Consider the following 24,690-nt stretch of genomic DNA (forward strand, 5'->3'; position numbering starts at 1 on the left):
ATATACTGAACTGGCGAAGCCGCTTGATCTGGAGAAGAGGTGGCACCAGGGGCGGGTCTACGGGGTGGCCAGGGGGCGCACCGGCCCCCCCTGAAATTCGATTGGCCACCCCAGGTGCCCCCCCATAAGATGTCTTGTGATTGGTTCATTTTACGGCCAATCAGTTTATAGACTCTACTGAAGTTTGTGATTCAAAGAAGTTTTTTTTTTTAAGCTCAATAAAGTCATCTTTATTGCCAAAAAAAAAATGATACAAATAACAAGTGACTTATCAAAATATACATAACAATTTTCTCAAATAACTACTGTCTACAATTGCCGTAAATTGTTTCGGCATACTTTTTTTTGAATTTTATTATCCTTCAACAACACAAACAAACAAGGTACATCAACAAATCTCTGAATATAACCTCAATTGTTCAGCCATAGGTTGAGCATAGCTAGTACAAAGAACAGAAAATGAATAAAATGAAAAAATAAATAAAAAGGGACTTTTTAAATTAATTTAAACGTATCCAAAAGAGAAATCAGTTTAAGGGCTTTCTGATTTTTAACAAATTTTAAAGATTTGCACAAGAGTTTAACCTCATTCATCCAGTGATTCAAGTTGGGTTTAGATTTAAACCATCTGCATTTATGAATGAAAAACTTTCCAAAACATAACAAGAAATTATAACAAAATCACAATCTTTGTTTTCCAGACAAACACCAAACCTAATTAACTTCCACGTGAGAGGTGGGAGTTCAACCCTCCTAGACCTTAACCAATTCTGCACCTCACTCCAAAAGGGTTGCACCAGATCATAATCAAAGAAGACATGCTCTAGATTTTCAATATTTGTTTCACAAAATACACAATTATTCACATCAAAATTAAATTTCAATCTTAAAAATTCTTTAGTAGGATAAATCTCATTTAAAATTTTGAAATTCACCTCCTTAGCTTTAAAAGACAAGACTTTGAAAAGACAAATAATTTTTCCTAATTTTTTATATTTCAACCTTATCAAAATCTTTAAGCACGTATTCCCGTCTAATTGGGTTTGGGTAATAAGCCTGTAAAAAAAAAATTCTAATGACTCTATTTGTACATTTTTTATCACAAAAGTCCTAACCTTCTAAGGAAAGCTGTCTCTGTTACGGATAAGATGAAGGCAGACATGGAGTGAGGATCTATTTGCAGGTTTTATTGAAAAAACGTGAAAACAGACAAAACACGAACAAAGGAAATACCTGCAATGGGGAAATAAAACAAAAACACAGAAAACATAGAAAGGTTGTACAGGCAGGAGAAACATAGAACGAGCACGGAAACAGGCGTCCACAAACATCAACAATCGACAGGGGAATGGAGAAACAGCAGGGTTTAAATACACAGGAGACATGATGACAAACGACGATCAGGTGAGCACAATGACACAGGGCTGGCAGTGATGAGGGCCGGGAATCATGGGAAGTGTAGTTTTTACAAACGGAATAGGCGTTTGAGACAAAGACTAGTGAAACACAGGGCAGACAACAAGGGAATCGTGACAGTCTCAGTACTGGGGAGATTTTGGAGTACAACATGTCTTCTTTAACCATTAATCTTAACGGAATTGGTATAGCTCTAATCATTCTATTAAAAATATTAACGGTACACTGTACTTGGAATTTCTCACAAAACTCTCTATACAGTAACAAATTTCCATTATCATCAATTTTATATATCTACTATTCAAAACTGGAGTGTTGTGAGGAGTGAAGTTATGTTTGAACAATAGTTTCCAATAGAGCAGCACTTGCTGATGGAAGGCTGAACGTTTATCTGGTAACGAGGTGCACTCAAAGTCACAACATAACAGAAAGTGTATCCCCCCCAGTTTGTTAAAGATAGCATTGGGAGTGAAATAAACCAAAAGGAGTGGCTATTTTGAATGAAGGATTTTAACCATTTCAATTTCAAAACACCATTCATAATGTCAAAATCGATAGCATTCACCCCACCATCTTCATATTTTTTAATCATGTCCTCCTTTTTAATGTACTGACACTTATTTCTCCAAATAAATTTAAAATCCCCTTCCAAAAATGGTAAGATCCCTCTGCAGCCATCTATTCAATATGGACTTACATTTAGCTATGTTATTCAACACATTGTTATTCTCCATAATATCTTTATCTTTAGAAATAATAATCCCCAAATATTTAACTTCCCTTTTAATTTGTATATTAGATAATGACTGCAAAGGAAACTCATGCAGGGTTAACATTACACATTTGTTTAGGTTTAAATGTAGCCCCGAAGCTTTAGAAAACTGGTTAATAGAATGTAAAGCTAATGGAATTTGATATTCATTCTTTAGAAACAATGTTGTATTGTCAGCAAACTGGCTTATAAGTATATGTCTATCCAACACTGAAAGACCTTCAATACCATTATTTTTTATCAATATAGATAATAACTCTGCAACCATTATAAATAATAATGGTGAGCTTGCCAGTCACCACCGAAACAGAAGAATCCAGCTGTTTTAGTTGAGGTCTGCCTTCTTTCTTTTTCGACTGTTTCCTCTCTTTCTGCTACTGTTTTTATTGTTTCTAAACTAAAGACTGTTCTTTAATATATTAGCAGAGCACAATGTAATGGTTCCATATTTTATTTTTAAACTGTGGTGTTTTCATTTGAACTGTTACAGTGCTAAAACTTTAACTCTGTGTTACTCAGCTTTTTTGTAAATTAATCTGACAGAAATGTTTAGCCAAACCATTTGAATTATTACAGTGGGGGGATTTTTTTTTTTTTAATTATTATTATGTGAAAGAGATTGTGAATAAAACTACTGTATATTGTAATGGCCAAACTAATTAAAAGAAAATAGTTGACATCGTTTCTGATTCTGGGTTTTTAAAATTGCTCATTATTAAAATTGCTTTTATTTTATAAACTTGTTAGTTTTATGAAAACACAAAAACATAATAAACACTGGCTCTCAAATTTAACTTAATGGATATATACAGGGATGACAAAAAACTAAATTAATCAAAAATGTGCTTTACATTTGTTTACAAGTAAACAAATTTTTGTTTACTTGTAAACAAAGTGACCAAAAAAAAAGTTTTTTTTTTTGGTCACTGGCGGCCACCCCGTTTGGAGGCAGTGCCCCAGCACTGAAAATGCTCTAGACACGCCCCTGGGTGGCACGCAGGCGACAAATCCTCATATCTCCATGCTCCATCTCTAGTCCTTACATGCCTCATTTGTGCAGTTCCTGGGGAGCCGCAGAAGGAGTATAGTGGGAGGAGAGGGGAACGGGTTTGGCTTTCAGAACAAAAGCAAGCCAAAAGCAAAGAATCTTGAGTTTCATGCATTGACAGAGAACACAATCAGTCTCAATGAGCGCCGCTTAAAACAGCAAGTCTGTCAGGCAGATGTGTGTATATATATATATATATATATAGATATAGCTCATGAAAACAAAGCAATATATATATATATATATATATATATATATATATATATATATATATATATATATATATATATATATATATATATATATATATATATATATTGCTTTGTTTTCATGAGCTAGTAGAAACATTTGCTCAATGGCATCTTTATAAAGACTTTTTAAAGCAAACACCACTTTTAGTGCTTGTGTATACAGTAATATTCTTTATTACAACAACACACATAGTGTGAAAAGGATACACCAATGTCTGCCAGAACACAATAGGGAGGTGCTCGATTGTCGGAGCACCACAGATAAATAGAAAAATAATCTACTGGCTGTGATGGTGTGCTTAGGGAATTCTTGTGAGATGGCAGTAAATTCCCGGTCATATGCTCGCGGTGAAACGTGCAGTGGGAGCGGGATGCCAAGCGCCATCTGCCAATAAATTGCCGTGATTGTACAGGGCATCTCACTCCCGAGGGGATCTCCCCCTAGTGGACCATTCTTTTAACTTTGTAAAAAGATGAAGTGCTTATCCATCTGTTTCAGTCAAGTGACTTTTTCCTTGCAGTCGCAATATCTGTGAACATCACCCGGAGGGAAGCAAGGGCAGTGAATGCAAAAACACCTGAAAGACAATATCAATAAAAACAATGATAATAGCTTTTGGTCCATACCAAGGAAAGACTTGGCACTATTAGACTTTCGCCGACATATGTATCCATTTGTCGTGTGACCGGTGATACTGGTACGTCATTGTAAATATCTCTCATTCAGAAGTTACAAATGTTGTGTTGTTGTCTGGTCTGATTTGGTCACAATATTACAAAATGTCTGTGATTCAGTCAGTGTGTTAGTTTCTTTTAGAGAAACCGGAATTATATTAATCTCATGAAGAATACACAGAAAGCAAACAAAGCACGCACACTGCCAGTATACCTGGAGCTTAACTATACGTTGTGCTCATACTTGTGTTGTAATTTAAAAACTCTTTTGAGTCTAAATTATTTATTTAAAAGTTAATTTAGTCATTTTAAAAATATACAGTAATTTCCATTTCAACTTGCTGTGTAAAATGACTATCTTCAAGATGTCTGTTTAAGAATGTTTCATCTGGACAGCACAACGTTCAATGTTTTTGATAAACATCTTAAAAAGAGCAGATTTACATGCATTCTAAATCATATCTGTCTAAAAGACATAAGCTGAGTATCCTTTTGACATCCGAGAGGAAATGTATAATAGACCTATTGCAGATGAGCAAACACTCTAAACAAAATCCAATTCCACATTAAAATGGACATCAAATAGAGGTCTGGGTGATGTGTGTATGTTTTTATTTTAGTCTGTGCTTCGTAGTCTAATACTGTGTTGTTTATTATATACACATTACATAAATAGGGTAAAATGGTGCTAAAGGCTCCACAGGTTAAAAGGCTCCTTTAATTTAATTTTTCTCCCTGAACACTATAGCATCAATAAACTACCACAGTACTCTCCTAAACACCTGTTTTACACTATGAACGGGAAAATGTTAAATTTTGTAATTGTATGTAGCTAATGAACATCTTTGAAATTATTACATTTATTTTGAAACAAAATGCTGTACTTATTTGTCATTTTCAATTTTGTTCAAGGTAATTACTAAACAAAATTCAATAACTGCAATAAGTGAAATCTCATGTTACAAGGGCCAAAGACCCTATTAAACACATTGTGTTTCTTATGGGGGGAATAGATTTGATACGAAGAATGTTCAAAGTGGTCTCACATTGACTGATCTGCACAATGGAGATTAATTTGCTTATAGAATACTTGAGATGTAATGAAATATCAAATATGATGCACCCTTTTCTAAAGTGGTTATTTTGAATAAGCAGTTTATTACTTTGTTACTCAAAAAAGCATTGTGCTGTCTCAAAAGTATTAGCATTAGTTGACAAATTTTGCCCTATAACTATTGCCCTCACTCGGGGACTTTGATCCCAAGTGAGGGAGCCTTTTAACCCAGGTGTATTGGTAAAAGGCTCCCTCGCCACCTTTTTATTAAAAAAAAAAATTAAAGAAAGAATTATGTTCAAAACAACCTTCTGTTGTTATTTATTTTCACACAAAATATGTTGATACTTCAATATTCAATAAAAATATATTTCTTAATAAGTATTTCTTGATCTTGAGACACTTTATGACCAGAAAAAAAGCACATTTTCCTTAAAGTGTGTCTTTAGCCTTGTTTAACCTATTGATAATATAGTGCTTTTTTTATTTATTGTTAAATTTGCCACATACTTCTGTAACAATTATACAGTCCATGTGTTATTAATTTGACATAGTCCTTTGTGCATTACCAGTTTTAATGTATCCAACTCGATTATGTATTTTAATTGACACAGGTAATCTCAAGTGACATGTCAAACTGGGGTCCAAATATATTGTTACACATGTTATGAAAATAAAAATCGTATTTATTTCTAGTTGTTCATTAACTGGAGGTTATAAGGCAATTCTCTGTAAAGCTGGTTTCTCCAAATGTTTCTCTTCAGGTTTATACATCTAACAATTATACTAATAGTGGGTAAAAAAAAAAAAAAGATACACTTAATACAAAGTAATAAAAAGAAGAAAAAAACTTATCATTACACAGAATATTTAATTTAGCAAACATTTTGTCTTCAGAATATCACACTTACTATTTTTCCTCAAACAGTATAAATGGGTATATATACATTAAATATATAAAGTAGCTGTCTTTATTTTAAGGAGAAGGTCTCTTACAAGTGGGTCATATTTGCGGGTCCTTGCATCAACCTGTTTAACTACATTGTGCTTTAACGATAATATGTTAAAATACGCATTAAAACACTGCTTTTCAAACAGTCTATTAGCAGGTAATGTGGTTTGAATTGTGTCTGTGATCATCACTGTCTTTATTTATTTTGTAATAAATGTGGATTTTTTGTTCTTGGAGATTTACTCTGTAATGTACTGCACAGTGCAGGGTTTCCGGTGTCTCTTGTCTCTCTGAACAACAGACTAGGGCGGGTCATGTTCAGTTTGAATCGGTTTAAACGAGCGGTTGCAAATTCACCGTGGTTTCAATTGGCCGTCTTTACATTCGCTCTTAGTCAACACCAAATTCTATTGGCTATGACCATTTGTATAGCCAATCAGAGGTCTTCGCGCGGTATTTTGAATATCTTTCAAACATTGGTAGTTATCCGCCTTGTATTCTTCCGCAGATTGACAGAGAAAATAAACCCTCATTTTACAATATATTAGATTCTAAATCAATCTCAGTTCTGATGAGGTTGATTAATGTAAATTATTTATGATATAATATTACGATTTTACATTTTCATTCTAGTAAATAACTGGTAGTTATTTGATATTTTTGGCGGAGGCATATATCTGACTGCCAGTAAGGCGCGTTGTGTTTTTTCGCGCTGCTGCTGTTTATAGTTGTGCGAGGTAATAGTTGTACGGAGGTGTACCGATCGGGATAAGAAATCCAATGCTGAAGTAATCTGTTTATAAATAGCAGTCAAGATTGGACATCGGTGGAATATATTTTATCGTGTTGATTTACGGTAACTCAGGTAAATACTTTTTATATTGATGTCTGAGATATACGGTTACTACACAAACGTTGTTGTCACGGTAACATTGTCTGTCGACGAATATTTAGCAGTTTCAGTTAAATAAACCAAAATAGTGGTTTATTTGTAGCGAAAGTAATACGTGATTCCCATCTGTCCTGATCAGCAAATATATGGATTGATATGCTACGTCTACTTTCTAACTAGTGTGTAATGCTTCTTTTCTCTTGGCCATGCTGGCAACATAATTTACAATTAACCGTGCGTGTGCATGCAATCAATATATTAAAACTGTATATCAGTACGGTATATCCAAATAATATATATATATATATGTATATATATATATATAATATATTATACTTTATACCGTGTATTGTGGTTAACACCAAATTCCAAGAGAATATGAACGTTATTATCGATTCTTAAGAGAATGCAATGAAACCGTTTATTTGCATGGATGAAAATACTCAAGTAATTTATTTTTTTTAAATGTATTTTTATGTGTGTTTGTTTTTGCTGAATAAGGTAAGTTGTTTTAAAATGCCTTTGCTGGGGAAGATAGTGGTGATCAAGAGGACCGGAGGAGATGGCACTGAATTTCCTCTTACTGCGTCCTGTCTTTTTGGAAGGTCAGTAATTATTCAACTTAACCATTCAAATGTACATTTCTGTTAACGTAAGCGAAGTATGATAAACGAAGGACACATTTAAACAAGGCACAGCAACACTTATTTAATGATATAAAAGTAGATGTCGCTAAAATTCATGTTTTAGGGTCCTTGTCATTAATGTACATTTTATGTTATGTGGCTTTGATTTAAATCAATTAAATTACAAGTGACAGCCTATTTTTAGACCATGTGCTGTTCAACGCGTTGCATATCAGGCGGGCTTTTCGTCGACGTCAAATATGACGCCGAGACACTTCAGCCATACAGAATACTAAACGGCAAGAAACGGCCACGTGTTCATTAAACAGTTTGTTACTCCTGTATACAGGGTTCGTACAGTGTGCTTAAAGGACTTGATTTTGGCTTTTTCAAATGTAAGTCCTGGAAAACCCTTGAAAATAGCCATTTTACCAAGAGGTGCTTAAAAGGTGCTTGCATTATAGAAAAACGTAAATTACGTGGCTTAAACCATTTAATAAATCAAATATATTTATTTTCGGAAAAACACTACGACAGACCACTAGACCGCTGCCGAAGCTGGCAGAAATTAGACGGCACTGTCACGTGGCACCTGTTACTTTTGGGAGCGCTGTTCAGAAAGGGCCAATCACAATCAAGTGTTACTGGAGGATTTTGAAAATTTATATTTTGTAGATACTGCTGTGGCGGATTTAAAAAGTATAAATTCTTGCAACTATCTCCAGAGTGAGAAAAAATAGATGAGATGTAAAACGTTCTGTTTTGAATGTTGATCAATGGAGGATTAAGTTTTGTTTGCCGTCTAGCTCCCCCTGGTGTAACGACATGTTTGTGTCTCTCAAAATAGGTTATTTCTGACAACATTTGGGTCAATATCAAAATATGTTGACAAACATGTCCCTTGACTTTATTAGTCATGAAATAGCTTTCTAATAGCGAACAAATAAAAGGTATCCTTCTATAACCTAACCTTTAATTATATGAAATGGCTTGACTATATTTTGATTTTGTTTTTCTTTCTTTAGAAAATATATTTGAAATCAGTTGCCTGAAGAAAAAAAATCCTTGTCACCTTCATCTGTTACACGACTTCTATGACATTTAAAATTTATGTGTTTCTTTTTAAGAGAGGCATTAGTGCAAGGCTGAAAAAGAAAATTATTAATAATTTGAAAAGAATGTTTGTCCCTTAATTTCATGGCATTGGTGTTAACTTTTCTTTTTTTTTATGTTTTAAAAATATTTTCAGAGGCTGCTTAAATATGTATATAGTGATTTTTACAAGCATGTTAAAGTTATTAATTCACATTTTAACTAATATTTTCACACACAAAAATTTGGTGTTGTAACCCATTAACCCTCATTTAGTGTTAACTTGGTTACATATCATAACAAATTGATTTATTTTTGACTAAATTTAGACAAATAACTTTTTTTATCCATTGTTTAGTCTGAAAAAGTATTCACAGTTAGACATTTGAGGTATACTGTGACAAATAACATGCACAGGATTGTGATTGTGAGCACTTTAAAATACCAGTGTTTAGCATTAATCACCTGGACTGTGGCGGTCTAATTTGTCCCTCAGTTTCATAATTAACCGAAAATAATTTTACACCTCTCGTAAAAACACAAGCTCTCTAACGCTGTGTTTTGCGCCATTGCTTTATCAAAGCAACTCTCAGTCTTCGCCCATGCTGTACCTGCGCATGCTCACTCAAACACTGGAACCATCAACGTTATTATCAGCGGCTCTGACAACGTAACTATTTTCAGCATCTGAGGAACAAGTTCAACACTGGTAACCACTTTTGCTTTATTTCTTTGATGGCTCACAGTGCTCTACATTAACGCTTGTCCGGGGCAAGTGAAAGAATTGTTCTTGCCCTACCGGACAATCAGACTGATTTAAAACATTGATAACAAATAAGCAGCTGTAGATAGTCTAGGCTTGTGTCCCTTATTATGGCACTTTTCCACTGCACGTAACTGTTTGACTCTCCTCAACTCTACTCGCTTTACTTTTCTGAGCTTGCATTTCCATTGCAGTTTAGTGCCACCTCAACGTGGGTGGGATTATAGGCTGATCATCATAGTTGCGCCGCCTCTACTGCCGTGACATCATCTTAATCACAACACAAACTGACCAAAACAAAAAAAATATATATATTAGGGTTATCGATTTAATGCATTAAATTCAGTGCTATTAATTTTACAAAAATTAACGCAATTAATCGCAATGCCCCTGGACCATAATAAGGAAGATTCCTGAGAAAAGCAAGCTTGTAGTACCACTTTTTAATTCCAGAGGGCAGTAGTTGAAATTTCAGCTGTATGAGCAATGTGCAGTTTATACAGTGAAGAAAACAACACTTGGTAGGCAGAACAACACAAACCTGTTACGTTCTTGCATTCAAAATACTTGGAGCGCAAATGCGAGCTTAGGGATCTCAAGATGTGTTTAAAGATTGAGTATTAAACTATATTTAACTTAACACCGTGACCTAAACATTTTATGTTTATGACGCAACACACCTGAGAAACTACACAAGCATGTCTGACGCAGGTGTAAATTGATGGGTCCTTAAACAAGCCCTCTTAATAAATCTCAAACTGATTGACAAATTCACTTGGGAAATGGATTGCTGTGAACTGTGTGCCAATGATTGACTTATGTTCAATAATATGGTAGTAAACAATACATTGTATTCTAAAACCACTTTTTGTATTGTCCAATCAATTATTAACTCTTCTGCTACAAGAATGTAATGCATTTTTATTATCTGAATTTGTTTAATTATTTTTAAATATAACCATGCATAATTATTGAATTGTTATATGGGGGGCTTTCTCAGCAAATATTTCTATATGCGATTAATCGCGACTAAATAATCGGGACGATTGACAGCCCTTTTATATATATATATATATATATATATATACACACACACACCTTCATTATGATTAAAAATGAACAGATCATCTTATAACAGTCATATCCAACTGCACTCTATATTTTTGTAAATATATATATTCTGTATTATTTTTAAAGATCCCTCAGACACCACTGCGTTGGCTGTGTCTGGGCCCCCAACGCAGTTTTGTAAAGACTATTAAGACTGTTTTGGATTTTGTTTTTTCTCCTTTTTTTGGAAATTGTTTTTTTCAAATGTGATAAATATCGAATGATATGAAAAAGAATATTGTGATAATATTTTTTGTTATATCACCCAGCCCTACTTTGATTTAATCAATTTTGTCTTTGTTTCTTTAATACAAAGTAATATTAGACAAGTTCACCTTGAACCAATCTTTTCTTAGCTTAAATAGCTTAAACTGTTACAAACACATTCGATAGAACACATTTGGCAGCATTATTTTGGGAACACCAAATTCCAAAAGGAATAGGCATGTTTAATATAATTATCTTTACATTTATAATTGTCTGTTGGTTCTTAATTTGTATGCTGTTAGTAATTTTTCACCTGTTGTGATATTTGCGTGATGGCAACGTGTTGGAGACGGTAAATATTTGGATTTGGGGAGGTGGTATATATATATATATATATCAGGGTATCCGCGGGGTCTTGAAAAGTATTAAAAGGTGATAAATCAGTTTTGGGAAAATTAAGACCCTTAAAAAGTATTAAAAAGTCTTATCACGGCTTTATAAAGTCATACATTTTGAAAGTATTTTTTCTGAATTAGCTGTCCAACAGTTTGAGTCCCAAAAACATCGTAAAAGTGTGTGAATGTAGTCATTTTTATTAAAAAAACAAACAGGTACATAAAAAACTAGGCTATTGTGGGTGTGTTCATAAATTGCCTCTGAGAGCACCAGAGCGGGCAGGCGGGCGGAAGTTCAAAATCACAATGTACGCTCTGGCGTTCCCAGTGCGTATTACAACGCACCGAAATGTTTTAAGAGAAGGTTGGTGAACTCGTGAACAGAATGGGGAAGTGCAAATTTGCATGTCCTGGATGGAAATGCCGGACTTCAAAGAGTGGCTGCAGCCAGTCGAGGGGAATGTCAGGGAGGCATATTGTACATTATGCAAGAAAAAAAATAAGTATTGTGTCAATGGGCATTAACTCGTTAAAGTCCCACATGTGTTGTGCTAGCCACAAAGCCGCTGCTAGCCGCCGAGAGCGGCAGCTCTCCATCGCTAGCTTCTGTGGTAATCGCGTTGCACCACCACAACCTAGTGCCAACGTCGTTACACCACCGGCAGTCGCACCTGAAGATACAGCTACGACCCGGGCTGTCTCTGCTTCCTCATCTTCTGCAGCCGACATCAGAGTGGCTCTGGGCGGCACAGCAATACTGCGTGCTGAGGTGTTGTGGTGTCTCCACACAGCGGAGAAACACCATTCACTGAACTCAAACGGCAGAGGGGAAATCTGGGACATTAATGGCACAACTGATCACGAAATCCAACATCCTCAGAAGACATAGTAAAGAAAAACGGAACGAATTGGTCCAAACTGAGAAGCTGCTGGGAACAAAATCAGAAGAACTGAGGCACATGTCAGCATGATTGTTGTTGAGGGTGGAGCAAAGTTTTGTTTTTTAATAAACTTTGCTTTGATTTACTATCCCAGCCTATTTGATTTTTTTTTTTTGTATCAGAGTGGTCTATAGTCTTTATCACAAACTAAAACTGTTAAGTTAAAAGTATCACTGATGTAAATGGTTACAGCTTGAAGTGGCGGTGAGGTATTACAAAATATTGAAGTTCTTGAAAAAGTCTTGAAAAGGTATTAAAATTAACTTCAAGATTCCTGCATATACCCTGTATGTATGTATGTGTGTGTGTGTGTGTATATATATATATATATATATATATTACACACAGTATCTCACAAAAGTTAGTACACCCCTCACACTTTTGTAAATATTTGATTATATCTTTTCATGTGACAACACTGAAGAATGACACTTTGCTACATTGTAAAGTAGTAAGTGTATAGCTTGTATAACAGTGTAAATTTGCTGTCCCTTCAAATTAACTCAACACAGCCATTAATGTCTAAACCACTGGCAGCAAAAGTGAATTGGGCCCAATTAGCCATTTTCCCTCCCCGGTGTCATGTGACTCGCTAGTTTTACAAAGTCTCAGGTGTGAATGGGGAGCAGGTTTGTTAAATTTGGTGTCATCGCTCTCACACTCCATCATACTGGTCACTGGATGTTCAACATGGCACCTCATAGCAAAGAACTCTCTGAGGATCTGATAAAAAGAATTGTTGCTCTACATAAAGATGGCCTAGGCTATAAGAAGATTGCCAAGACCCTGACACTGAGCTGCAGCACGGTGGCCCAGACCATACAGCGGTTTGACAGGACAGGTGCCACGTGCACCAAAACTTGAGTGCACGTGTTCAGCGTCATATCCAGAGGTTGTCTTTTGGAAATAGACGTATGAGTGCTGCCAGCATTGCTGCAGAGGTTGAAGAGGTGGGGGGGTCAGCCTGTCAGTGCTCAGACCATACTCGGCACACTGCATCAAATTGGTCTGCGTGGCTGTCGTCCCAGAAGGAAGCCTCTTCTAAAGATGATGCACAAGAAAGCCCGCAAACAGTTTGCTGAAGACAAGCAGACTAAGGACATGGATTACTGGAACCATGTTTGATGATGATGAATAAGAATCTAGAAATTACTTATGCACTAACAAACTGCTGCCGACGTGTCCAGATGTGCAAAGTCACAGCATGCGAGAGATGCATGTGCATTTTTATTAATATCTAAAAGCATGTATATTATATGTGAATAATTTCCATTTACAAAAAAGACAAAGCAGTAGTTTTATGTGTTGCTCGTTACGTTTTTAGGAAGCTGGACTGTGATATTCGAATTCAGCTGCCACAGGTGTCAAAAGAGCATTGTAGAATTGAGCTGAATGAGAACAAAGAGGTAATTATATTGTGGTGTTATGAGTTTGAATTTGATGTTATTCCCCCAGATATTTCTTAATTGTTTTTATTACACATGGAAAACATGATATAGTTCAATTAATTCTAAATTTACAAATTCTCTCTCTCAGCTTATTTTGACAAATTTAAGCTCTGTGAACCCCACACGTGTTAATGGAGAAGTCTTACAACAGTCTGAACGTTTAAAACATGGTGATCTCATCACAATCATTGATCGTTCTTTCAGGTGAGTCAATCTTCTCCCCAATAATTATTAGAATGATGATAATAATAAAAATGTGTGTTCCTGTCAGATTAGTTAATATTTTATAAGAGTAATTGATATTCAAGTCTAATCATCTCACACTTCAGGTTTGAGTATCCACCCCCAAAAACACCGAAGAAAAAGAGGCTGTCCACAGCTGGAAATGACAAAACTGTTCAGGTGTGTGTAATTCAAATGAGTCTTATAAGATTTTTGTAAATGACGGGTTTCTTCATTTTAGGGCTGTCATTTTAACATGTTTAATATAATTATCTTTAATAAATCTACACATATGTAAATTTTGTAATAAGATTCAATTGGAGCAGTTCAAGGTTGAAGTACCACCTAAGTGCAAAGTTTTTCTTAGCCCATCCATAGCTGCTACTACATTCTCCAACAATAATATAATGTCTTTGAATTGTCTTTGTTTTGGGGCTTTTCTCTCACTCTCTGCATATATATATATATATATATATATATATATATATATATTTATTTATTTATTTATTTATTTATTTATTTATTATTTGATTAATCATCCATCCATCTTCAACCGCTTATCCGAAGTCGGGTCGCGGGGCAGCTGCTCCAGCAGGGGGCCCCAAACTTCCCTATCCCGAGCCACATTAACCAGCTCTGACTGGGCGACCCGAGCGTTCCCAGGCCAATGTGGAGATGTAACCTCTCCACCTAGTCCTGGGTCTTCCCGAGGCCTCCTCCCAGCTGGACGTGCCTGAAACACCTCCCTAGGGAGGCGGCCAGGGGCATCCTTACCAGATGCCCAAACCACCTCAACTGACTCCTTTCAACGCAAAGGAGCAGCGGCTCTACTCCGAGCTCCTCACGGATGACTGAGCCCCTCACCCTATCTCTAAGGGAGAAGCCCGCCACCCTTCTGAGGAAGCCCATTTCGGCCGCTTGTACTCGCGACCTAGTTCTTTCGGTCATGACCATAGGTGAGGGTAGGAACAAAAATTGACCGGTAGATCGAGAGCTTTGCCTTTCGGCTCAGCTCCCTTTTCGTGACAACGGTGCGATAGAGCGAGTGCAATACCGCCTCTGCTGCCCCGACTCTCCGGCCAACCTCCCGCTCCATTGTCCCCTCACTCGTGAACAAGACCCCGAGGTACTTGAACTCCTTCACTTGGGGCAAAACCTCATTCCCTACCTGGAGTACGCACTCCATCGGTTTCCTGCTGAGAACCATGGCCTCAGATTTAGAGGTGCTAATCCTCATCCCAGCTGCTTCACACTCGACTGCCAAGCGATCCAGTGAGAGCTGAAGGTCACGGACCGATGATGACATGAAGACAACATCATCTGCAAAAAGCAGCGATGAGATCCCCAGCCCACCGAACCGCACACCTTCCCCACCACGACTACGCCTCGATATCCTGTCCATGAATATCACAAACAGGATTGGTGACAAAGCGCAGCCTTGGCGGAGACCATCCCCCACATGGAATGAACTCGACTTCGTGCCGAGGACCCGGACACAGCACTCGCTTTGGACGTACAGGGATTGGATCAGCCCTAAAAGGGACCCCCCACCCCGTACTCCCGCAGCACCTCCCACAGTCTCTCCCGGGGACCCGGTCATACACCTTCTCCAGATCCACAAAACACATGTAGACCGGATGGGCATACTCCCAGGCCCCCTCCAGGATCCTTGCGAGTAAAGATCTGGTCCGTCGTTCCACGGTCAGGACCGAAAACCGCATTGTTCCTCTTCAATCTGAGGTTCGACAATCGGCCGAACCCTCCTCTCCAGCACCTTGGAGTAAACTTTACCAGGGAGGCTGAGAAGTGTGATACCCCTGTAGTTGGCACACACTCTCTGATCCCCCTTTTTGAAGAGGGAACCACCACCACGTTCTGCCACTCCTTAGGCACTGTCCCAGATTTCCACGCAATGTTGAAGAGGCGTGTCATCCATGACACCCCCTCCACATCCAGAGCTTTCAGCATTTCTGGTCGGATCTCATCAATCCCCGGGGCTTTGCCACTGCGGAGTTGTTTGACTACCTCAGTGACCTCCCCCAGGGAAATAGAATCTGATCCCCCATCATCCTCCGGCTCTGCCTCTACCATAGAGGGCGTGTTGGGATTTAGGAGTTCTTCAAAGTGTTCCTTCCACCGCCCAATAACCTCCTCGGTTGAGGTCAACAGCGTCCCATCTTTGCTGTATACAGCTTGAATGGTTCCCCGTTTCCCCCTCCTAAGGTGGCGGACGGTTTTCCAGAAGCACTTTGGTGCGGACCAAAAGTCCTTCTCCATGGCTTCTCCGAACTTTTCCCACACCCACTGCTTTGCCTCCCTCACGGCCGAGGCCGCAGCCCTTCGGGCCTGTCGGTACCTTGCAACTGCCTCCGGAGACCTCCGGGACAACAAATCCAAATCAACCAAAGATCGGTTGACAGCTCTGCCCCTCTCTTTACCCGAGTGTCCAAAACATATGGCCTCAGATCCGACGACACGATTACAAAATCGATCATCGACCTTCGGCCTAGGGTGCTCTGGTACCACGTACACTTATGAGCATCCTTATGTTCGAACATGGTGTTTGTTATAGATAATCCATGACTAGCACAGAAATCCAATAACAAACATCCACTTGAGTTCAGATCAGGGAGGCCGTTCCTCCCAATCACGCCTTTCCAGGTGTCCCTGTCATTTTCCACGTGTGCGTTGAAGTCACCCAGCATCACTATGGAGTCCCCTACTGGGGCCCTATTCAGGACTCCATTCAGGGTCTCCAAGAAGGCCGAATACTCTGAACTGCTGTTCGGTGCATATGCACAGACAACAGTCAGAGTTTTCCCCCCCACAACCCGTAGGCGTAGGGAGGCGACCCTCTCGTCCACCGGGGTAAACTCCAACGTAGTGGCGCTCAGCCGGGGACTCGTGAGTATCCCCACACCCGCCCGTCGCCTCACACCCTGGGAAACTCCAGAGAAGAATAGAGTCCATCCCCCATCCAGGAGTACGGATCCAGAGCCAAAACTGTGTGTCGATGTAAGCCCCATCAGATCCAACTGGTAACGCTCCACCTCCCTCACTAGTTCCGGCTCCTTCCCCCCCAGTGAGATGACATTCCACGTCCCCAGAGCAAGCCTTTGCTGCCCGGGTCTGGTCCGTCGAGGCCCACGGCCTTCACTGCCGCCCATATGGCAATTGTAATGCCAATCAGTGTATTGTAATTAATTTGACAGGAGATTTCATTGATTTACAGACTTCATTAATTTGTGTCTATTCATTAAATGTTTATTGCAGGATAAAAACACCCCTGCTCCTGTGGAGAAAAGGAAATCAGAGAATTCCTTTGGTTAGTGGCTTTGAGTTTTTCATTCGCTGCAATATTCCATGCTTGCCATAATTTTTTTGTGATAGTTCCAGTTCTTATGAGTGATTGTCCTGCGTATTGTATTTTTAGAAAATTGTTTAAAAGATGGGTCCAATTTGCCCCCATCAATGGATCAAACTGTTGAGACCGCAGAAGATGGCAAACTTAGGAAGGACAGTATGTCTCCATTCGGTGAGCTCTACCAAATGGTTAAACAGGACCTGGCTACTAAATCACCGTGGAAGCCTGGGCTAACGAAGACACCTATTGCAAAACCTCAGGTTGAGCATGAGGAGCATGTCAGGGATGAGCAAGAAGCTCCCATTGCAGATGTTAAAAGTACTCCTAAACGGGTCACAACCCCATCTATTAAGAATCGAAGATCCTCAATTCTGGAGGAGAAATCTGCTGAAGATATGGCTTCAATAGGGTCTAGCACCCCAGAGAAAAGTTTAACTCCTGTGTCTCAGAAAAAGAGAACACCCTTAAAAACACCTCAGAAGTTCAATGCCGGTGAAGTAGTCCAGCAGATTCTCATAGAGGAGAAAACACCCAAATCCCCGAAAGGAAGGCGAAGCAATGGATCTCAGGATCTGAGCATTGTTCCCCAAATATCTTCATGCCAACCTCAGACTCCAGGCCCAGAGGCTAAGAACAACAATGTGAAAATGTCACCAAGAACTTCCCCAAGAGCAAATGCTGGTAAAAGGTTTCAAGTTCAAGATGTTCTGCATGAGATTAAGACCACCACACCGGTTTCCAAGGACAAAGGTGAGATTGCACCTTTTTCGGTTTCTTACAGACGGCATGAAACAGAAGTTGCAAACGATTTCCATATTGAGGTATTTCAGAGTAAAACAGCTTATCGAACAATAAAAAAAAATGTATGACGGTGATTTGAGTTTATCCATTGGTTGTTGATTGAATTGCGAAAATATGGATGTTGCATAAGCGGAACAGAGGCAGATGTGAATGTGAGTTTGCACCCACACCCCTACCACTGTTTTTCTCGAGTCAGAGCTGGTTATCGGTGAGTTTGAGCAGCAATCACAACACATCTATGATCCAAATGACAACATTAATGCACAAAATGTCTCTAACACAACTGCAAATTTGTCGTTGTTCCTCATTCGAAATGTTAATTAAAGCCAGCTGACCCGAAACCAAGGAAGTTTAAGGGACAATAGTTTTGAAGGAAAACAGACTTGTTTATTTGCCATCTTCACCAATAAGCAATTGATGCTTCGTTCAACTCTTAACATTTTATTTACGAAAAAGAAATCTGAATCCTTTAAAGTCAAGATGCAAGTTGAAACACTACTGAAGACTGAAATTGTTGTTAATTTTGGTGCAACATTATCCAATATACTAGTCAATAATAAATTGTTTCTTAATAAGCTATACATATATATTGAAATAATGTGTAGTTAGAAGTTTGTTTCTTTACATATTAAAGAGTACTCTCAATTAGTTCCACACAATAATGTAAGATATTCAAAACTGATTTGATTTTGATTTGCTAAAAAAAATCAACACTGGCATCGGCCTATACTGAGATTTCTCATATCGGATTGAAGAGAAAGTGGTATTAGTGCATCCCTAGTTACTGATATGATTGAACTCTGATCTCACATGACTGGTCATGATTGTTATACATGTTTAAAAATTACTATTAATTTCTTAAGAGGAAAACTTTTTAAATGAGGAAAAAAATAAAGGATGATCCTTTTTAGAGAGCTGTTGCATTAATATACATCCTTTTTCTCCCCAATTTGGAATTCCCAATGCGCTCCAAGTCCTCGTGGTCCTCATTCTTGGTGGCGGAAGACGAATCTCCGTTGCCACTGCTTCTGAGACCGTCAATCTGCGTATTTTATCACTTGGCTTGTTAAGCATGTTACTGCAGAGACACCGGGCATCTGGAGGCTTCACGCTATTCTCCTCGACATCCATGCACTACTCGCCAAGCTCCCCACCAAGAGCGAGAACCACACATTATAGTGACCAAGAGCAGGTTATCCCATGTGACTATACCCTCCCTATCAACCGGGCCAATTTGGTTGCTTGGGAGACCTGGCTGGAGTCTGGGGTTGTAGTTAACCTCAATAAATATACGTCCTCTTTATATTACACAAGTGTTTTCCTATGAGAATATTACAAACGGACTCTCGAACAGAAATTCTCTTGGTGTGAATAAGCCTTAACACTGCAATATTTTGTGCATTATCATATCCACCTTTTTGACTTTTAGGCAAATGTTTCACAAATTCAAAGTCTTTGTTCTACTTTTTTTTTCTTCTTCAGATAATGAGCAGTTGGATGCTAACAAATCGCTCACTGATGTAACCCCTCTTAAAGTAAAGAGAAAGCGGGTTTCCTTTGGTGGGCAATTGAGTCCAGAGCTCTTTGACAAGAGGCTGCCCCCCAATTCCCCCCTCTGCCGCGGATCAACCCCAGGGCGACGCAGTTTAGGACCTTCACAAAAACCCCATTCTCTCCTACGGCGAGCATCGACCATCGGTCTTTTGGTAAAGCTTTGAGCAGAGTTGTTTTGGACAATTTAATTTCTATCTTTAAAACTTTAAGGTTTTGTATTTTGAATTATTTTGTTTTATGTTTCTTCAGGCCCTTCGACTTGAAGCAGTTGCCAAGGCTCAAAATATTGCTGCAAAGAAATCATCACCTAAACGGGCAACATCAGCGGTGAAGACTCCATCACCTGCCAAGATGTCACCGAATACCAAGGCTAAAACTCCATCACCAAAGCGTCAAAATTCACCTGGTGCAACCAGAGTACCCTCATCATCCTCTACACCTGCATCTGCTAGAAGGGCTTCAAGCTCAATGATCAAGGTTGCGGGTGATGCATCTGTAACTGAAACACCTAGAGCGCAGGGGCGGTTTTCAATCTCTCGTGTTAGCACTCCATCACCTGCCCAGGATCAGGAGGAAAAGAGTAAAGTGGAGCCAACCATCGTTGACCGTTTCCCTCAGGAGTCCATAACACCAAAGATCCCGTTACGAAGGAAGAGCATGAAATCTGCAAGGAAAACCCCCAAGAGTGCTATAAAAAGTCAACTTGATGTCATGCGTTCAAGACGCAGTGGAGCATCACTGGCTAATCTGAAAGGTAAAATATTTAATTTTTATACAGTTAAATGTATGTTTTCTTTTTCTGATAGGATTAAATATATATTTTTTTTCCCTCTTGTTTTAAGTGTTGACCTCTTGGGCTGATATTGTGAAGTTTGGTCAGACCAAACCCCAAACAGAAGTTACAACTAAGAAAAAAATTATGAAGGGCAGAATGGTGAAAAGAACTGTAGTGTCAAAACTCAAGGTAAGCTACAAACGAGGTCTGTTTTTTTTTTTTTTTTTATAAAATGCAAGTTGTTTTGTTTGTAATAACATGAGAAGGGCCTTAGTCAGGGAGGTGACCAAGAACCCGATGGCCACTCTGACAGAGCTCCAGCATTTCTCTGTTGAGAGAGGAGAACCTTCCAGAAGAACAACCATCTCTGCAGCACTCCACAAATCAGGGCTGTATGGTAGAGTTGCCAGACGGAAGCCACTTCTCAGGAAAAGGCACATTTAAAAAGGCAGCCTGTCTGGAGTTTGCCAAAAGGCACCTGATGGCTCTCAGACCATGAGAAACAAAAAGATCTGGTCTGATGAAACAAATATTGATCTCTTTGGTCTGAATGGCAAGCGTCATGTCTGGAGCAAACCAGGCACCGCTTATCACCTGGCTAATACCATCCCTACAGTGAAGCATGGTGGTGGCAGCATCATGCTGTGGGGATGTTTTTCAGTGGCAGGAACTGGGAGACTAGTCAGGATTGAGGGAAAGATGAATGCAGCAATGTACAGAGACATTCTTGATGAAAACCTGCTCGAGCGCTCTGGACTGGAGCGAAGGTTCATCTTCCAACAGGACAACGACCCCAAGTGCACACAGCCAAGATAATAAAGGAGTGGCTACAGGACAACTCTGAAATGTCCTTGAGTGACCCAGACAGAGTCCATACTTGAGCCTGATTGAACAAATCTGGAGAGATCTGAAAATGGGTGTGCACTGACGCTCCCCATCCAACCTGATGGAGCTTGAGAGGTCCTGCATAGAAGAATGGGAGAAACTGCCCAAAAATAAGTGTGCCATGCTTGTAGCATCATACACAAAAAGACTTAAGGCTATAATTGGTGCCAAAGGTGCTTCAACAAATTGAGCAAAGGCTGTGAATACTTGAATGATTTTATTATTTATGTAATTTTTTTTAAAAAAAAAATTTTATTTGCAAGATTTCAGACTTTCACATCATTATGGGGTATTGTTTGTAGGATACGGAGGAAAATAATGAATTACCGTAATTTCCGGACTATTGAGCGCACCTGAATATAAGCCGCACCCACTGTATTTTAAATAAAATATTATTTTGAACATAAGCGCACCTGTCTATAAGCCGCAGGTGCCTACCGGTACATTGAAACAAATTAACTTTACTCAGGCTTTAACGAAACACAGTGTGGCAGCGGGGGCGTAGTCAAGCACCCGTCCGGGAGAGAAAAGCGGTAAGGGCGCTTACACCTGAGCTAAATTATGTCTAACACCAGTGTCTAATTTCAGTAAGCATGGGGAGAGCGGCATAAAAACGCCGCAGCCACAGAGCTGAGAAAGTGACACACGTCAGTCTAGTGTTGGCGCATAGAAGAATTGAGAAACTTAATAAAATTGATTGTGCCATTAAAAGCCTTACCTGGAACGTCAAGTGCCCTGCTGAAAACTGTCACACTGGTGCCCGTGTGACAGTTTTCCCAAGAAGGACACGTGAAGCAGGGCACTTGAAATTAGACACCGGTGTTAGACATAATTTAGCGTAGGTGTAAGCGCCCTTTCAGCTTTTCTCTCCCGGACAGGCGCTTGACCACGCCCCCGCTGCCACACACGGCTTGTAATAAAACATTTGCAGTAAACAGTAGCCTACCAAGAAAGTCACTGGTCACTATCTTCCTCCTCTTGTGCACATGAAACCACTGAAGTCATCTCCTTCGGTGTCGGAGTTGAATAGCCTCAGATTTAGTTGTCTTTTTGCACTGAGTCAATTCCTCATGCTGCTGTTTCCAGCGTCTTATCATCGACTCATTAAGACCAAGCTCCCGTGCAGCAGCCAGATCAATCGCCTTCAACTTGAAAGCAGCATCATATGCGTTTCTCCATGTCTTTGCCATGGTGAGGGTGACAAAATGACTACCGTAATCAGAATGATGGGAAGTTTGAGCGCTCGATTTAATCTAAACAGTAAACAAAAAAGTTGTTTTGACCTTAACCCGTTCGGCAATTTCATTGGTCTAATGAAAGCTTCACGCCGCCAAAAAACTGAGCACGTCACAGAATGTTTTTTTTTTAATAAAATTTGAAAGCGGGAAAAATCCATATATTAGCCGCGTCATTTTATAAGCCGCGAGGTTCAAAGCGGGGAAAAAAGTTGCGGCTTATAGTCCGGAAATTACGGTAAATCAATTTTGGAATAAGGCATGACAAAATGTGGAAAAAGAGAAGCGCTGTGAATACTTTCCGGATGCACTAGTTGTTCAGTTAATTTCTGCACTCATTAAGTGGAATTTTTTTTTAAATGCGGGTTTAGCTGCCTGAATTTTTCGGGAGTTAATTTTGGTGTAGAATGCATGTCACTCCCATAAATCACTGAACAATGTCTGTTGAGTGGAATTAAGCACTAAAAGGTGAATTGACAACCGAAATTTGCTTCAGTATGTGGCCTATTATAATACATATGCGCAATGGACACAGAGGCCACTGCCACCGATAAGATGCACCACTGTCCTTTTGCTGTCGCATGTGAAACGCATTATACTGTACACAGGATTTTTATATTTTTTCTATACTGCACTTAATGCGTCATTGTTTACTCCTGAATTAAGTTTATTGGTTTAAAACACTTGGTTCTCGATCCGTGATTAAGTAACAGTGATGCCGAAGTCTTAAAGGAGCTGTGAGCCTTTTGCGAATTATGGCTAGTCGGTTAATGTGGATGGTCGAATTATGTGACCACCGATAGTCATAGGAAGTTAATATCAGCTGCTCAGAGCATCCTTAAACTAATTGATTGATATTTATATAGACCCCTGCACGAAGGCTGAAGGATGACATCAGCACTGGACATGCGGCATCTCCAGCCACCATTGTTGTTGGCAAGGCCCATATGCGGATTAACCAGCCTGTTGGTGCCGCACCTAAAATAGTGCCCAACATGGCACTATTAAAAAAGGACATGAAAATGGATGAGGATTTTACAGGTTTGTACAATGTTGTTAAAAACATATTAAAGGAATAGTTCACCCAAACATAATCCTCATTAACTTTACCTTATGCCATTTTAAACTTTCTTCTGCGAAACACAAAAATATTTTGATGGGGATATGCGAATACATCTATACAGTATATTGGAGCTTGAAAGTGTTGGACCCCATTGACCCTATTGTATACATCTAAACCTATATTTCCATCAAAATATCTTCGTTTGTGTTCCACAGATGATCGTTTGAGATGGCGTAAGGGTGAGAAACCATTTTATAATTTTTGTGAGAACCGTGTATCTAATAAATGCTTGTACATACCGGTTTGCTTATTCAAATTCTGAATGTTTATATTGTTAGGTGTTGCTGACATTTTTAAAACTCCAGCCAACAATAAATCTAAGAATGTAATCTCCATGAAAAATGCATGTCCAGAGACACCTATGGATGAGATGTCAATTATGAAAACACCCGAAGAATCTGGTAAGTATTCTACTGCATGATGTTTTGAAATTACATTTAGACGTTACTGATATGGAATATCTGGGCTGAAACCAATGGTTTCACAGTTCATTGTGGCTGATATCTGAATTATTTACTTTTGTATTTTAATCCTTTTAAACTGGAGCTGATGGCTAATATAAAAAATATTCACTTATAGCAAAAAAATTGTTTCAAATTTGAATTTCACAATCTGGCCATTTCAAGTCCTTGTGAATTGCCTTGACGAGAACAGATTATTTTTTTGGGCCTATTGACATATTTCTTGGTAAGTTTTAGGCTAAGTGGGATCATCTGCTGTAAGTAACAATCTGACATTCCATTTGTTATGATGTATTAAGTGAAAACATAGCTATGATTGCCCCCGAGTAACATGCATAACCTGTGTTTGTCGCATATTCACATATCAACTTCATGAAACATTAACAGTGTTGAAAACAGCATATCGTTATTACCAGCAGATAATCCTGACTAAAATGAGCCCAAACAAAATATATCATGGTGCATAGATGTAGAAATAATCCTCAAAGAACAATGCAAAACACTAACTTGGCTTTAGACACTGATTTGTGCTCACACTGATGCTTGAGACTGCCTGAAAGGAAGGGAAGCTGCAAGCTGACGAGATTCTCAGCAGCAAGCAAATAAACAAAAAATATTGCCGCTAATT

General features: G+C 38.8%; 1 protein-coding gene across 2 annotated transcripts in view; it reads left to right on the forward strand.

The window, feature by feature from the left end:
• Positions 1-6,898: 6,898 nt before the first annotated feature.
• mki67 (marker of proliferation Ki-67) overlaps positions 6,899-24,690 on the forward strand; it is a 30,745-nt gene continuing 12,953 nt past the window's right edge. The window contains exons 1-12 of one of the 2 annotated variants that reach the window (XM_052113118.1): positions 6,899-7,033; positions 7,562-7,665; positions 13,519-13,600; positions 13,731-13,846; positions 13,972-14,044; positions 17,138-17,189; positions 17,298-17,978; positions 19,512-19,735; positions 19,833-20,337; positions 20,426-20,547; positions 23,345-23,519; positions 23,880-24,002. In XM_052113118.1, the coding sequence (XP_051969078.1) occupies positions 7,577-7,665; positions 13,519-13,600; positions 13,731-13,846; positions 13,972-14,044; positions 17,138-17,189; positions 17,298-17,978; positions 19,512-19,735; positions 19,833-20,337; positions 20,426-20,547; positions 23,345-23,519; positions 23,880-24,002 (2,242 nt within the window). In that variant the 5' untranslated portion in view covers positions 6,899-7,033; positions 7,562-7,576. The remainder of the gene's footprint in view (positions 7,034-7,561; positions 7,666-13,518; positions 13,601-13,730; positions 13,847-13,971; positions 14,045-17,137; positions 17,190-17,297; positions 17,979-19,511; positions 19,736-19,832; positions 20,338-20,425; positions 20,548-23,344; positions 23,520-23,879; positions 24,003-24,690) is intronic. The other variant, XM_052113119.1, reaches the window with a different exon arrangement.

This window comes from Xyrauchen texanus, chromosome 40 (assembly GCF_025860055.1).
Source record: "Xyrauchen texanus isolate HMW12.3.18 chromosome 40, RBS_HiC_50CHRs, whole genome shotgun sequence".
In the NCBI taxonomy this organism is placed as follows: domain Eukaryota; kingdom Metazoa; phylum Chordata; class Actinopteri; order Cypriniformes; family Catostomidae; genus Xyrauchen; species Xyrauchen texanus.